The sequence below is a fragment of the Heptranchias perlo genome, chromosome 3, assembly GCF_035084215.1.
Source record: "Heptranchias perlo isolate sHepPer1 chromosome 3, sHepPer1.hap1, whole genome shotgun sequence".
Taxonomy (NCBI): Eukaryota; Metazoa; Chordata; class Chondrichthyes; order Hexanchiformes; family Hexanchidae; genus Heptranchias; species Heptranchias perlo.
In genome coordinates this window covers 39,091,313-39,105,101 of record NC_090327.1, presented here as the reverse complement: position 1 = coordinate 39,105,101, position 13,789 = coordinate 39,091,313, and the positions used below count along the sequence as shown (strand labels likewise).

General features: G+C 43.5%; 1 protein-coding gene across 3 annotated transcripts in view; it reads right to left on the bottom strand.

Annotated features, from left to right (window-relative positions):
* Positions 1–13,789, bottom strand: part of smarcc1a (SWI/SNF related, matrix associated, actin dependent regulator of chromatin, subfamily c, member 1a) — a 196,300-nt gene that overhangs the window by 129,724 nt on the left and 52,787 nt on the right. For all 3 annotated transcript variants that reach the window (XM_067979058.1, XM_067979073.1, XM_067979066.1), the window contains exons 14-18: positions 11,467–11,594; positions 7,498–7,569; positions 4,741–4,854; positions 1,765–1,918; positions 743–859 (exon numbers count right to left, since the gene is read on the bottom strand). In XM_067979058.1, the coding sequence (XP_067835159.1) occupies positions 743–859; positions 1,765–1,918; positions 4,741–4,854; positions 7,498–7,569; positions 11,467–11,594 (585 nt within the window). The remainder of the gene's footprint in view (positions 1–742; positions 860–1,764; positions 1,919–4,740; positions 4,855–7,497; positions 7,570–11,466; positions 11,595–13,789) is intronic.

Genomic DNA, 13,789 nt, shown 5'->3' with positions numbered 1-13,789 from the left:
CCAGGAATAACAACATTAAAATGTTTGCAATTTGCCCATTTGACGTTAAATATGTTGATTCGTTTTCACAAAGCCAAATAAGAAAACAGAGGATGCCCCATAGCTTTTCTCTCAGTAAGTAAATGAAAGATGAATGTAATACTGTGTAACAGAACACATTCTTGAATAGATCTAGTGATCAGTAGAGCAACTGAAATCTTCGACTTGGCAAAACTTTAATCTACTATTGTTTGCTTAAAAAAATTCTGGAAAAAAAAAAATCTGTTGAAGCATTGCACTTTGAAGTGTCAAATGTATTTTAAAAATTCAGTCACAACAAGCTTTTTTCTTGGAGAACTGGAGCGTAGAAAATTAAAAACCTACAAATTTGCAATTCTCCAACAGAACAGCAATTAAACTCTGAATGACCTGTGTGTATTTACAGCAATTAGAATTTAAATTGCTTTAAGTGCTTGAAGGGCACAACTCCAACTTAGCAGCTCTGGAAACAAAAAATTTTACAGCACAGAAGGAGCCTGTTCCTCCCCATCTTGTCTATGCTGACTCTCAGAGCTTTCCACTTAGTCCTATTCCCCTCACCCTTTCCCAATAAACCCTTCTAAATTTTCTTCAAAGTTTCTCCATTTCTCTTCTGAAAGCTATTATGGATTCTCCTTCCTCCACTATTTCTGTTGAGGCATTCCCTATCCTAAGAACCCTCTGACCTATGCTATTCATTTTAAATAAAAAATACAACACTTACTTTTGCTAAGGTGCCCTTCTTGGTATACATGTCAGTACGCAGTCCGAAGTTCTGTAGGTCAGCCGGTTTGTCCTTTGGTTTTTCTGGGAAGTTCAACATCTGCTGAGAGGCAGGAATCTGCACAGGAGTTCGAAAGATTTGAGTGGACTGAGTTATCTAAATTATTATTTTGTTCCAAGTCAATTCATCGAATCATACAAAGTTATGGCACAGAAGGAGGCCATTCAGCCCATCGTGTCCATGCTGGCTGATAAAGAACTATCCAGCTTAATCCCACTTCCCAGCACTTGGTCCGTAGCCCTGTAAGTTAAGGCACTTCAAGTGCTCAATGAAGTACTTTTTAAATGAGTTGAGGGTTTCTGCCTCTTCCACCCTTTCATGCAGAGAGTTCCAGAACCTCACCACCCTCAGTGAAAAAACTTCTCAGCTCCCCTCTAATCCTTCTACCAATTAAAAGTGGTTTGCTGTTGATCTCAAATGTATCAATATCCCACAGGATTTACTTGTGCATCGGAAAACAGGGCATGCATCAGATTATAAAGAAAGGACAGGAGAAAACATCAGGGAGGCAAGAACTCAACTGGGAGGGGCGGGGGGGGGCAGCGTATGGAAAAACAAGTCAACTGTGCACCTGCAAAATTACAGCCGAACATTTAAGGAAAACTGCATGTGGTGAAAATCCAAAATAAACAGAAAATTCTGGAAAGACACAGCTGGTCCACCCAAAATGCAACCCATCTTTTCTCTGGTCTCAGTGTGACAAAAACCTGCTGTGCCGTTCCAGCATTTTCTGCATTTATAGCCCAATGGGGCGCCACTTAAATTAATGCACATCATGAGAACTTATTTCCACAAAGTTTTCAGGGAAGAGAAAAATACATGTGAATTCTAACATGAAATAATTCTGCTGCTCACTAGTTACCAAATCACATGGTAAATAACACCCCAGAGGTTACATTAATGGGAGTTTTGGGGGGGTGAAAAAGAGAGGCAGTGCAAACAGTTGATTTCTCATATCTTACTTGAGGAGTCCTGAGATGAACCGGTACCAAGCCCGAAGGAGTATCTGCGAGAACGTTGAAGTGTGGGGTCGGGGGAGGACCCATGGGCAGAGGTCGACTATCGGCATCCACTTGATAATTCACAAGGCCCCACTGCTCCAGGAATGCATGAACTCTATAATGAAAGCAGGAAGCGATGTGCACATGAATACACACATTAAAATTTCACAGCACTCGATCTGCTATTTCGATAATGTTATTTCAAGACCCTCTCTCACACTGCAGGTATGACTGGTGTAGGCAGAGCAGTTCTGAAGCATGCAAGTTGACAAACTCCCTCAAGAAACAAACCTTCATTTAAAACAATCAAAAAAATAAAAGCCCTTTCCAACCCCAACCCAACCAAAACCCAGCCCAACAGTTAATTTAAAAACAAACTTCACTGAAGCCAGTAAAAAGAGACACCAGTGACAGAGAGGCTGTATCTTTCAATTCCAATATAATCATCAATCTACAATTTGACAACGCCACACATCATGGAGACGTCACTTACCAAGGGAACAAAATATGCTTCATCAGATGGGGAACAGTAAGAGTGTCAGCTTGGTTCAGTGGTCGCACTGTCACCTGCGAGTCAGAGGGTTGTGGGTTCAAAACCCAAATCAAGACAAAATTACAGCTCAGTACTGGGAGTGTGCTGCACTGTCACAGGTGCCATCTTTCAGATGAGATGTTAAACCAAGGTCCCATCTGTCTTTTAGGTGGACATAAAAGATCTGATGGCACTACTCAAAGGGGAATACTGAGTTCTCCCCATGCTGTAGTCAACATTCATCGCTCAACTAACATCACCAAAACATTTATCTCCTTTGCTTTGTGGGATTTTGCTGCAGACAAATTGCCTGACATATTTTCTTAAACAACAGTGACTACATTTCAAGAGTAATTCATTGGTTGTGAAGCACTTTGGGACCTCCAGAAGGTATGAAAAGTGTTAAATAAAATGAAAATTCAAAAGATTTTGTAGCCAGACAACCAGTCTCAATAGTCTGTGGTGGATACAGGCCTGAAGGACGAAACTGGCCATTTCACTAAGTCCACAGAATACATCACATGGGAAATGGAAAATATAACCGCTGCTGTGCGTGTCACTTGAGGTCGGGACTGAAGCATATTGTTGCAGCAGAGCAGAAAAAACTTCATTTCTGTCCCTCATTGGCAGCATTTGACGCCGATGCTAGGCACCCAAAATGCAAAGTTTCGATGCTCGAGCACTAACATCCCTCACCCTGATACGCTCAAAATTAAACAAAAAAGGTCCATGTTACTCCTTTGTCTTCCAATTTGCGTTCCTTCTCTCCTGAACATCAACTCTAGGAGCCCTCCAACACTTGAACCAAGTGACCATTCTTCATTTGAGCCCAGACTGACCGTCAGCAGGCTGCTTGCGTATGAAGCACATCACAACTGAGCTCGATCCCCTTCTCACCTGATGTGCACTTTCGAGCTGGGAATATTGGACAACGAGCAGGAACCCTGGGTGAGTGTTTCCTTCCGTGGTCCAGCAGTGCACATCCATCCCAGTATTCAACTTCTGCCCCAACCGATAAATTCACACAAATCAGGCATCAAATTGGTGACTTCTGGTCTCTGGTTCAGTGCCACACCAAGCAGCACTTCCATCCACCAGGTATCAGGGAAAGCAAAGTAGTCAACAATGCAACACAACACAGATTTGATCTCAGGATGCAGGCAATACTGACAAGGCCACAATTATTGTCCATCCCCCATTGCCCCGTGGTGGTGGTGGCCGCCTTTTTGAAATGCTGCAGTCTTTGCGCCAATGGTGCTCCCACAATGGTGTTTGGTAGGGAATTCCAGAATTTTGCACCAGCAACAGTGAAAGAACAGCTGTTCAAGTCAGGATGGTGTGTGATGTGGAGGGGAACTTGCGAGTGTTCTCATGACATTGCCGCTCATCCTTCTCAGTGGATAAGGTCACAGGGCTGGGAGATGCTGTTACACTAAGTTTGGTCAGTTGCTGCAGTGCACGCTGTAGCTATTACATAGTGCAGCCACATTATGCTGGTGGAGATGGGGATGGCTATTGACTGTATTGGCAGGAACATCAACTGAGCAGCCAACTTTGCCCTGGGATGGTGTCAAGCTGCCCAAATGTTTTTACAGCTGGATTATCTATTCCTTTGTCTTATCTTCACCACTACCCCACCCCAAACAGGTTAAACCTCCATATAAAAATATGATATTGTGGTCACATTACCTCAGAAGGGGGTGTGGGACAGGAGAGGGGCAGAATGACCTGTAAATCTGTTTCAACAAGGATTTGCCGACAGCTCCCCAGGTCCGGGGGAATAACTACGTACCCTATTTGTATGTGGAGATGCATGCTTTTTTGTTGCTATTCGCTCATGTTCCACGGCATTGTGGCGAGAACAAAGGACGAACAGAAAATGTTCCCACCACCCCACCCACAAGGGATCAATGGATATGGAACAAAGGCAAGTACATGGAGTTTGAGGTACAGATCAGCTATGATTTAACTGAATGGCAGAACAGGCTTGAGAGGCTGAATGGCCTACTCCTGTTCCTAAAATCACTCTCTGCTGGCACAATTTAGATTGGATCGGTTCAGATCGAAAAAAGACCCCATTGCCCCATTTTTCTTTCTATTAAGGAATTAACATCTACCTGAACAGGTAGAGTGGCTTTAATGGCTCATCCAAAGGACATTACTTCCTGGTAATACGGTTACTCCCACAGTATACTGCACAGGAGTATCAATCTGGTGTGGAGCTTCAACCCACAATCTTAAAGCCAGCTGAGCCAAACCAATACACAATCGTTCAACATGTCCTCTTGAGGCTGAGCAAGGGCAGTGCTCAAAGATAAAGCAGACATCTCCTTCAACTGCTCATTGTGAAAACTTCCAACATGAGGTGACCTCTGGTCCCCCTCCCCAAAATTAACTGTCCTTACCTCATTACCGCGCACACATCGCCTGTTAAATTTCTGCGGCAAGATGTACTGGTTAGATATTCCTGAGGATTTAGCCGATAGGTGTCGATCATGAAGTTTCGGTACGCCAAATATCTGTTGGTAAATACAGGGGGGGAAAAATTGATAGACTTTTCTGGAAGTGACAGGTCCTGTGAGATAGCAATACGGAATCTCACACAGCTAAAACTCAAGGTACTGCAACTGGTTTCTTAGCCAGATTATCGCACGTCCCACAATCAAAGTAGATGCTGTAAGCAGAAGTTGTTTAATGAATTAGTGCCACAGTGGGGAAAAAGCAAACACTGCCCATCACATACTGTAGCTTTTCACCCATCCCCCAGGGGCTTATAAACCAGTCCTTTGAATCAGAATTAGTTTGGAGCCTTGAAATTGGCTCTCTGGTGTCCTTGATTTACAAGTCATGAAATTTTACACAGGGCTCACTGTTCACTGTAAGCATGGAGGCAATCACATTAAAGAGGATTCGCAACCGTGATGCTGTCAGCACAAGTTTACCAAGAAATCAAAAAGTGCTCATCACTGGGAAACTCAACTTCCTATTTATTTAGTGACCAATTTAGCTCACCACAGATACATTTATAGGGTGAAAACCGGTGAAACTCAACAGTCCTGTTACTCAAGACGTATTCCTTGGGTGAATCTTTAAACTTTCCAATAAAAATTCGTATTGGGAAAATTATGAATATTCATGTCAATGTTTTATTGAAGTCAGAATGGAAAATCAACCACGACACAGGTTGATGCCAGATAGACAATGGGATCCTACCACAAACTGCTTCCAGGTACATAAGTGACCCACATCAACAATCAACCAGAAAAAAAAAACGCCCCAACAAACTCTTGTCTGACGATTCTTCACCTCGCTCCTTCCTCAGTTACCTTAATCTGAAGCATGGAGAAATGACGGTGTACACATATGCACAACTATGCAATCAATGTACTGTGCTGTAAGCATGATTCAAAACCACATCAGTGTGCGAACCAATGCAGAATTCCAAAAATGTCCGAAGTAAACAAACAGTTACTGCAGCAAGTTAGTTATTTTCCTGTGTCGGTATCTGTAAGAAGATTCTTGAAATGGGACAAAAAATAAAAACTGTGCAACATTTAACCCATCTCCAGTATTGTTTCTTTCTCAGCTTTCCTGACTAGCATACCAGTACCAAAGATGCAACATATTCTCGTTTTTCCGAGACTAAAAGTCCATATCATTTTTTTTTGAACGAGCAAGATGTCTGTCCAGGTAAAAATGCCAAATGTGATTCTCTCTCACTTGGGTAATGCTGGAAATGCTTTATTCAGCACTAAGCGGATGCTAATTTCAACCCAAAACAAAATTCAAACAGAACTCCTGGTGCGTTCTGTGATTGTACAGCTGAAAATAAAACCATTTATGCCATTTACCTAACAGTAATCAGTCAATTGTTTCATTACATCAAAAAGGAGTGGATCTTCCGTTGATACTTTCCAACACAACAGGAGATGAAGTGGGTTGGTGAGAAAAATAACATCCACACGATAACCCTGAGTGTGACTCATAACATCTCATTGCACAGTGTCTGCCATATATACTGAAGTACACAGCACCCCATGAACAAGATGAACCAAACTCTGCACTGATCGTTCCACTCAAAAAAGTCATGGTCCATGTATTAGATGAGGGTCAGATGACCTGGTTCCACCGAGCAAACGACCATCGTTTAGCTGGATGCCATCCAACATCTTCCCTGTTCTTTCCTACTTAAATTGTTTGTTCCCATCAGCCACTCAACTCGAATTGCGCCATATTTAAATGGCAACTCGCCCTCCTCACTCCAGTCCAAGCTTCCCCTGCTGATTTTAAATCTTCTCTCCTTGTTCCTATCCTGCTGGGCTGTCTTAAAACTAAGCTCAGCACGAGGAGCTTCGTTTGGTGTTGGGAATAAGGAGGGAAAGTTTGAATACCACAGTGCTGAAGGAGCACAGTGGATTGATGGGAATACACTAATCTGGTGCTGTTACTGGCATCACGGTCTTCTGCAAAATTGTTCCACTCATTGAAACCTGCAGGAGTATACAAAACCCTCAAAAAAACACGCACACACAAAAACGACAGTGATGACGGACCACCATTGCAGTCATAGAGCTTCTATCCCCATTTCTTTTTGAGCCAAAGGGAGCCATCAAGCAGAGTACAGGCATTCCTTTGCTGGAGGGTGGAGTTGGGGCTAAGGACACCAGCAACAGACAACAGCTAGTGAAGAACAACACTGGTGAAAGCCTGGAAGCAAGATTCCAGCCCCAGCTCAACTGCAAGAATGCAGCCCAGAGTACCTCCAAGAAAAAGGGGATTTAAAGGACAGGAACCCTTACAAAATGGCAACAGAGCCTCAAAAGCAAAAGCTCAAATGTACAATGGATCTGAATTCAATTAAATGGAAACTAAAAATAGCCATTCAACAAACTAATGCCACGTATCAATATTATCAAGGGTCTCAACACAGGCTCATGTAACCCATTGCCCAATAATCAGCTTCATCTGAGGAACAATGAATCCATTAGTTAGATGAAACTTATGACAGAGAACTTCCTCCCGAGTGAACAGCAAGCTGACCGACATGAAATAAAGGCACTTCGGTTATCATTTTCAAACTAAAAATGACTTTCAAAACTTAGAAAACTTTTTCAGGCTTATTTTTGTATGGATATTAACTTAGCTTTATATGGTTTACTTACATTTCTGGGCTCTTGGACTTATTTTTCCCATTGAAGAATTCTGGCAAGGCACGACGTTCAATCTCATGGATACTACAAGACAGGTAAATTCAATTCATTAACTCCTCTTCGCACGTGTATTTCTACTCAACTCAGGGAGATGGTAAATGAAGAACTCCACTCCCCATCCCCACAATGGACAACATCAGGCCCTCGAAAGCAAGATCAAACACTGGCAAAAAGTACTATTATGTAACTCATGAAGCCTCTGATGTACTTTGGGAGGAAAACTGGAAGGAGAGATTATTTTTAAAATTATTTTTGGAAAACAGCCATATTTCACCCTTTCTATTTCAATTTTTTGATGAAACTAAAACACATTTACAATCCTCCACATGCCCCACACCCAATACTATCCTTCATCCCATCAAAACATAAAAGTGAGGTTTTGGAAATGTCTGGTCATGCTGTAAATTTTGGAAACAGAAAATCATGAAACTCTAAGCCAGCGTGCTCATTAACACACCACGTTGGAGCCAAAAGATGCAGGTGTGCACCTCAACACCATGACCCCACGCAGTAAATTCCCACTCCCAACCTGACTATGAAGAAGCGGGCCATGGATAAAAGCATTCAGGAAAAATAAGTGTTCAACCCATGCACTGCCCAGCAATCAGATTACAACCTGAAATGTGTGGGAAGGAGGAAGAGAGGGAAGCAGAGGAACCCATAATTTAAAGAAAAGTGCTCCCTGGGGAGGAGTAGTGCAAAAAAAGAGGGGTACATAAAAGAAAGGGAAATGCTACATTCGCCTTTATTGCAAGCGGGTTGGCGTACAAGAGCAAGGAGGTCTTGCTACAATTATATCAGGCTCTGATGAGACCACACCTGGTGTACTGTGTACACTTCTGGTCTCCTTACCTCAGGAAGGATATATTTGCCTTAGAGAGGGTGCAACAAAGATTCACTGGACTGATTCCTGGGATGAGAGGGTTGTCCCGAGGAAAGATTGAGTCGAATGGGCCCATGAGTTTAGAAGAATGAGGGGTGATCTCATTGAAAGATATAAAATTCTTATAGGGCTTGACAGGGTAGATGCTGAGAGGCTGCTTCCCCTGGCTGAAGAGTCTAGAACTAGGGGTCACAGTCTCAAGGGGTGGGCCATTTAGGACAGAGATGAGGAAAAATTTCTTCACTCAGAGGGTTGTGAATCTTGAATATACTCAACACAGCCCTCTGAGTTTGAGAATTCCAAGACTGAGATCAATCGATTTTTGGACACCAAGGGAATCAAGGGATATGGGGATAGGGTGGGAAAATGGAGTTGAGGTCGAAGATCAGCCATGATCTTATTGAATGGCGGAGCAGACTCGAGGGGCAGCTTGGCCGACTCCTACTCCTGTTTCTTGTGTTATGTTAAACCGTCACGGGTGCAAAAAACGTTTGGGGGTGAGGCAAATCGTTGGACCAGAATAGAAAGGGGCCTTCCCTGTATCCAAGACTTGCTGTACCAGACGCAAATGATGCTCAATAGACACTGTGTCCAAATTAGGAACATTCCATTTGCCGACAGCACCATTTGATGATCAAAACAAAAAATGCAAGTTCTCCCAATCACACTCAGTAAACTGCCCAAGAAACTGCATCTCAAATAAACCCGACACTTTAAAAAAAAATCCAATTATAAAGAATTGCAGTTAATATTCTTGGGTTTCTCTCAAATCTATTTGATCACTGAGTGTCAATTATGTAATCTAAGCCAAGTGGCTGGAGGACACAGGAGAGTCTGACATGAGGGACCTTCGCACACAATGACAATCACTGAAGCTTGCTAGGTCAAGAACTATTGCTGCACAACAAAATCCAACTCCTCCCAACCAGTAACCTGTGCTAATGAATGCACCCCGAGAGGCTATTACAGCTCACTGACATTGCCAGGCTCAGTAACTCCTCCCAACCAACAGTCTTAAGTTAACAACTGTCTGAGGATATTAATTCAGCTCCCTCAGATAGTCCAAGAATGCTGCACTTAACTTTCAAACCAGACTGGCAGCAGCACTGCTAGGTGAGTGAGACAGTGTAACTGCCTCTGGAAGAGCCAACAAGCACCTAAGGTGGTCCTTCCCATGTGCCTTTAGAGGTACCAGCAACATAAACAATCATCTCCAGCCACCACTTGGGTTGTGGTTCGGCCCAGCACAGGGTCACAAGGTATTTTCCACTTGCTGACCTGCACAAACCTTCTCCAGACACAAGGGACGATCCAACGGCCACAAATGGAAATCGCAATTTACTGATAGAGTTGCGCAAGCAGTTCACAGCTGATGATGCGGAATCTGCCTGAAATATAAATCCACATCACCAGCAGCCAAAACAAATGCAGGACTACTGATTTAAAGTAGTTCTGTAATATCAGTAAGACAGCTCTTCCCTCCCCATCCAGCACTGTGTTATTATTTCTACTGATGTTAATCCAGCTCCCTAACATTGGCATGCTCAGTATCTCCTCCCACCCAGCACTATGTGTAACTGACTCTAGGCACTTAACATTTATAAAACTGTGTCCAACAACAAACATGCAGTCAGCTGCAGCTAATACAAATTTGGTGACTTCCCTTCTTCCTGCAGCAGCAGAGACCCACTTGTTTTATTCATCTTCAGAGCAGTCAATAAATTAGCTGGATTTGGTTCTGCCTGATGCCTGATCGAGAATGGCAGCAGTGGAAGGGTCAACAGGAGAATGCAGCAGTGGGAGGTTGGTCTCTCACCACTCTGCTAAAACCAGCACTGAAATACAATGGAGCACAGTATCTCCACTGATGTTACCCCAACTCCCTCACACAGTCAGGGTTTGTAACTGCTCCCACCCAGCACCCTGTGGTAAAACCACATTTCATTACTGATCATGCCTTGTAGGGATTAGTTTGTGTTCTGTATTTTAAAAATTAACATGCTAAAATTGAGGCTATTTTAAAATTTCCTTCACCTCAAAGTCCCTCCATGTCACTCTTTTCCCCTTGAAATGACAGATAACTTGCTCCAATGCCTTTGGAAACGCTGAACTTGACACACGTGGGGAGAGGGATTTCCTGCTGGAAAGGAATGCTTCCAGCTTCACCACAACAGCAGAGTTTGGAAGCTCACTGTGCTGGGAGGTCACGGGAACCAACTGAAACCCAGCATCATTACAGCACAGAAGGAGGCCATTCGGCCCATCAAGCCCATGCCGGCTCTTTGCAAGAGCAATCCACCTAGTCCCATTCCCCCGTAGCCTGCAAATTTTTTCCCTCAAGTATTGATCCAATTCCTTTTTGAAAGTCATAATTGAATTTGCTTCCTCCACCCTTTCGGGCAGTGCATTCCAGATCATAACTACTCGCTGCGTAAAAAAGACTTTCCTCACGTTGCCTTAGGTTCTTTTGCCAATCACCTTAAATGTGTGTCCTCTGGTTCTCGACCCTTCTGCCAATGTGAAGTTTCTCTATTTACTTTATCTAAACACTTCATGATTTTGAACACTTGTCAAATCTCCTCTCAATCTTCTCTGCTCGAAAGAGAACAACCCCAGCTTCTCCAGTCTATCCACGTTACTGAAGCACTTCACAGCAGAGATCATCAGAGCTCCAGTGGATTGTCCCAACTACCGACAACAAACCAACCTTCATGGCTGAGTTGGTAACGCCAGCACGTGACTGTGATTGGGAAGGTGGTCCAGGATTTCATTTCCTGTCTGTGCTGAGTTACTTCACCTTAGCCAAGTTAACAAATGGGCTTCACATCTGGTCACAGCATCCCTGGGCTAGGGAGGGTCCTACTCCTGATCGGTATGCTGATGGAAAACTGGATGTCGAGAGAGATAAGTCAATGTATCACCTGCCAACACTCAACAGTCTATGCTAACACATGAAAAATGACCAGTTAGTTAAGAAGTTCGCCCTGAAACTAACCAGTCATCAAGGCAGAGGATAAAAGAGAATGCATTATTCTGACCTGTTATAGTCAAACCACGCCGAGTAGCTGGGGATGATGATATGATGGGTCTGCTCTGTGACATTATCCTCCGCTTGGTCCACAGGACGGATGTGATCACCTTTAGCATTGGCACTTTCCTCCTCTTCCTAGTGAATAATTGGCAAATCATTTTGCTCTTAGTTCAAACACCTTAAATCAGTGACATGCATTTTGTGTGTTGCAGCAGAACAACTGATATATTAATATTGAGAACACTTGCTCAGACTGGCAGAACAGCTATGGATCTTGCAATCAAGGGATCTGTATTAACCAAACTATTTAAAATTGATTTAGAGATTTCCATTAAACACTTCTTGCACAGGGAAAATCTAATAATCTAAAAATAATGACAGTTCAGACACTGATTTACTTTGCATCAGGAACTTTACAGAAGTGAACAGATTTTTGGAAGAGGGAGCAACTGCAATGAGCTGTTCAACGTGCTGTAGTGTTGCAGAGCTGGGTATGAATGAGTGTTTGTGCTGCCACATCTCAGCCAAGCCACTGGAGGTGGGGAGCTCAATCCAAGGATTTTCCCACAGGCAGGAAGCAAAGAGAAAAAGGGGTCACCCCAAAGGCTCCTCTCAAACCCCTGGTAGGGAGATCAAGAGCAGCACTTTCAGGGAGCCGGCAGGTCATCATTTGTTCACCTCCTTGGTTGGGGGGAAAACGCAGCAGAAAGGGTAGGAGACAAGAGTACTACTAACACTTGTTGGGGGTGCAAACCGACCTAGTTTGAAATGACAAGCAGCATCATCCTGTTTGGGTCCAAAGAAATTGTATCTGTTCACAATTAATACAATTCTGCAAAAAGGAAGCAAACACAGCCATGAAGACAAGTTTGTTCAATGCCTTGAGTACCACTCCTATAATCCGACACAGAACACCCTTTTTAAAAAGAGACTGTCTACTTGTTAAGATTACTTCCCAGTTTCAGAACTGTCCAAGTATTAGCTAACCATAACAAAGCAGATCCATTGACAGCACTCTCGCCTCTGGGTCAGAAGGCTACAGATTCAAGTCCCACAGCCGGACACAAGCACATCTAGGCCGACACTCCAATGCAGTACGAATGGAGTACCTTGCAGTCGGAGTTGTTGCCTGTCAGAGGAGGTCCCATCAAGTGAATATTAAAGATCCCATGGCACTATTTAAAATGAGTAGGGAGTTCTCCTGGTGACCTGTCCAACATTCCTCGCTCAACCAACATCACCAAAAAAAAAAACTGATTAACTGCATATTGGCCTTGTAGCTGTTTGTGGGTTGTGGATTTCCATTTTGAGCACAGGCAGTGTGTAAGGCACCTGTTCATTACTCTCCACTTTCTCTTTTTAATCTGCCCATGAGATTCTTTATGTACCTCTCAGTCTATTGGCTTTGCTCATTTTGTTGCCCTTTTTCGGAGTCTGATATTGCTGGAGAGTGGAACGGGCAGCTCAAGATGTGTGGGGGCAGGCAGCAGCCAAAGCCAGCACCGGAACTCAGGAAGGAGGTTATCAGCACGTGCACACTTTTACTCTGGAGTGTATTCTTCAGGTCAGGCCTGAATGGAACAGGGCCCTGGAGTATAAGGGTGTGGGGTCGTCTGGCGAGCTGGGGAGGAAGCAACAGTGACCCAGGGTTGAGGCTGTGGGTTTAAAAAAAGGGGAAGAAGACAGCCATGGAAAGTGGGATGGTGAGGTTAATGAATTTTACCTGTGTTGATGGGACACAAATTTATTTTTAGGGGACATAGTGCTGTGGGTGGTGACTTGTCAAGGTAGCTAACAACTGGTCAACTTATCAGGCAAAATGTCAACCTGGCTATCATTCCAAGGACAAATAAATCCAAACATAGGTGGGTGGGAGATGTCACAAAAGGGCCTTATTACCAGGCTACAAGAAAACAGCCATCAACATTGTCTGATCAGTTCCAAATCATACTAGTGACAGATGTGAAGAACATGCTCTGCATTTGCAGCCTGTGGAGCAAGGGACACTGTGCAAAGAATTCCTACAGTTTGCACACCGCACACATGACATGATTTGCTACCCACAATGTGCAAAGCTCTGGAGGCAGAGAAGGTGGTGATTGTCTCCAAATATATCTGAGCAACAATTGGCTTGCCTCATCATCCATGACTTGATAATCAAAAATAAATCACCTCCTACCAACAGCATGCAACTTCAACACCATAAACACACAAACATTGCCAATACAGGATACAGAAACACAGCTCTGGAGCCGAAATACCTGATTAGTTGCCATAGTTACCATTTCGATAGAGCTACTGGATAAGCAAAAGCAGCTTTTCATGTTAAT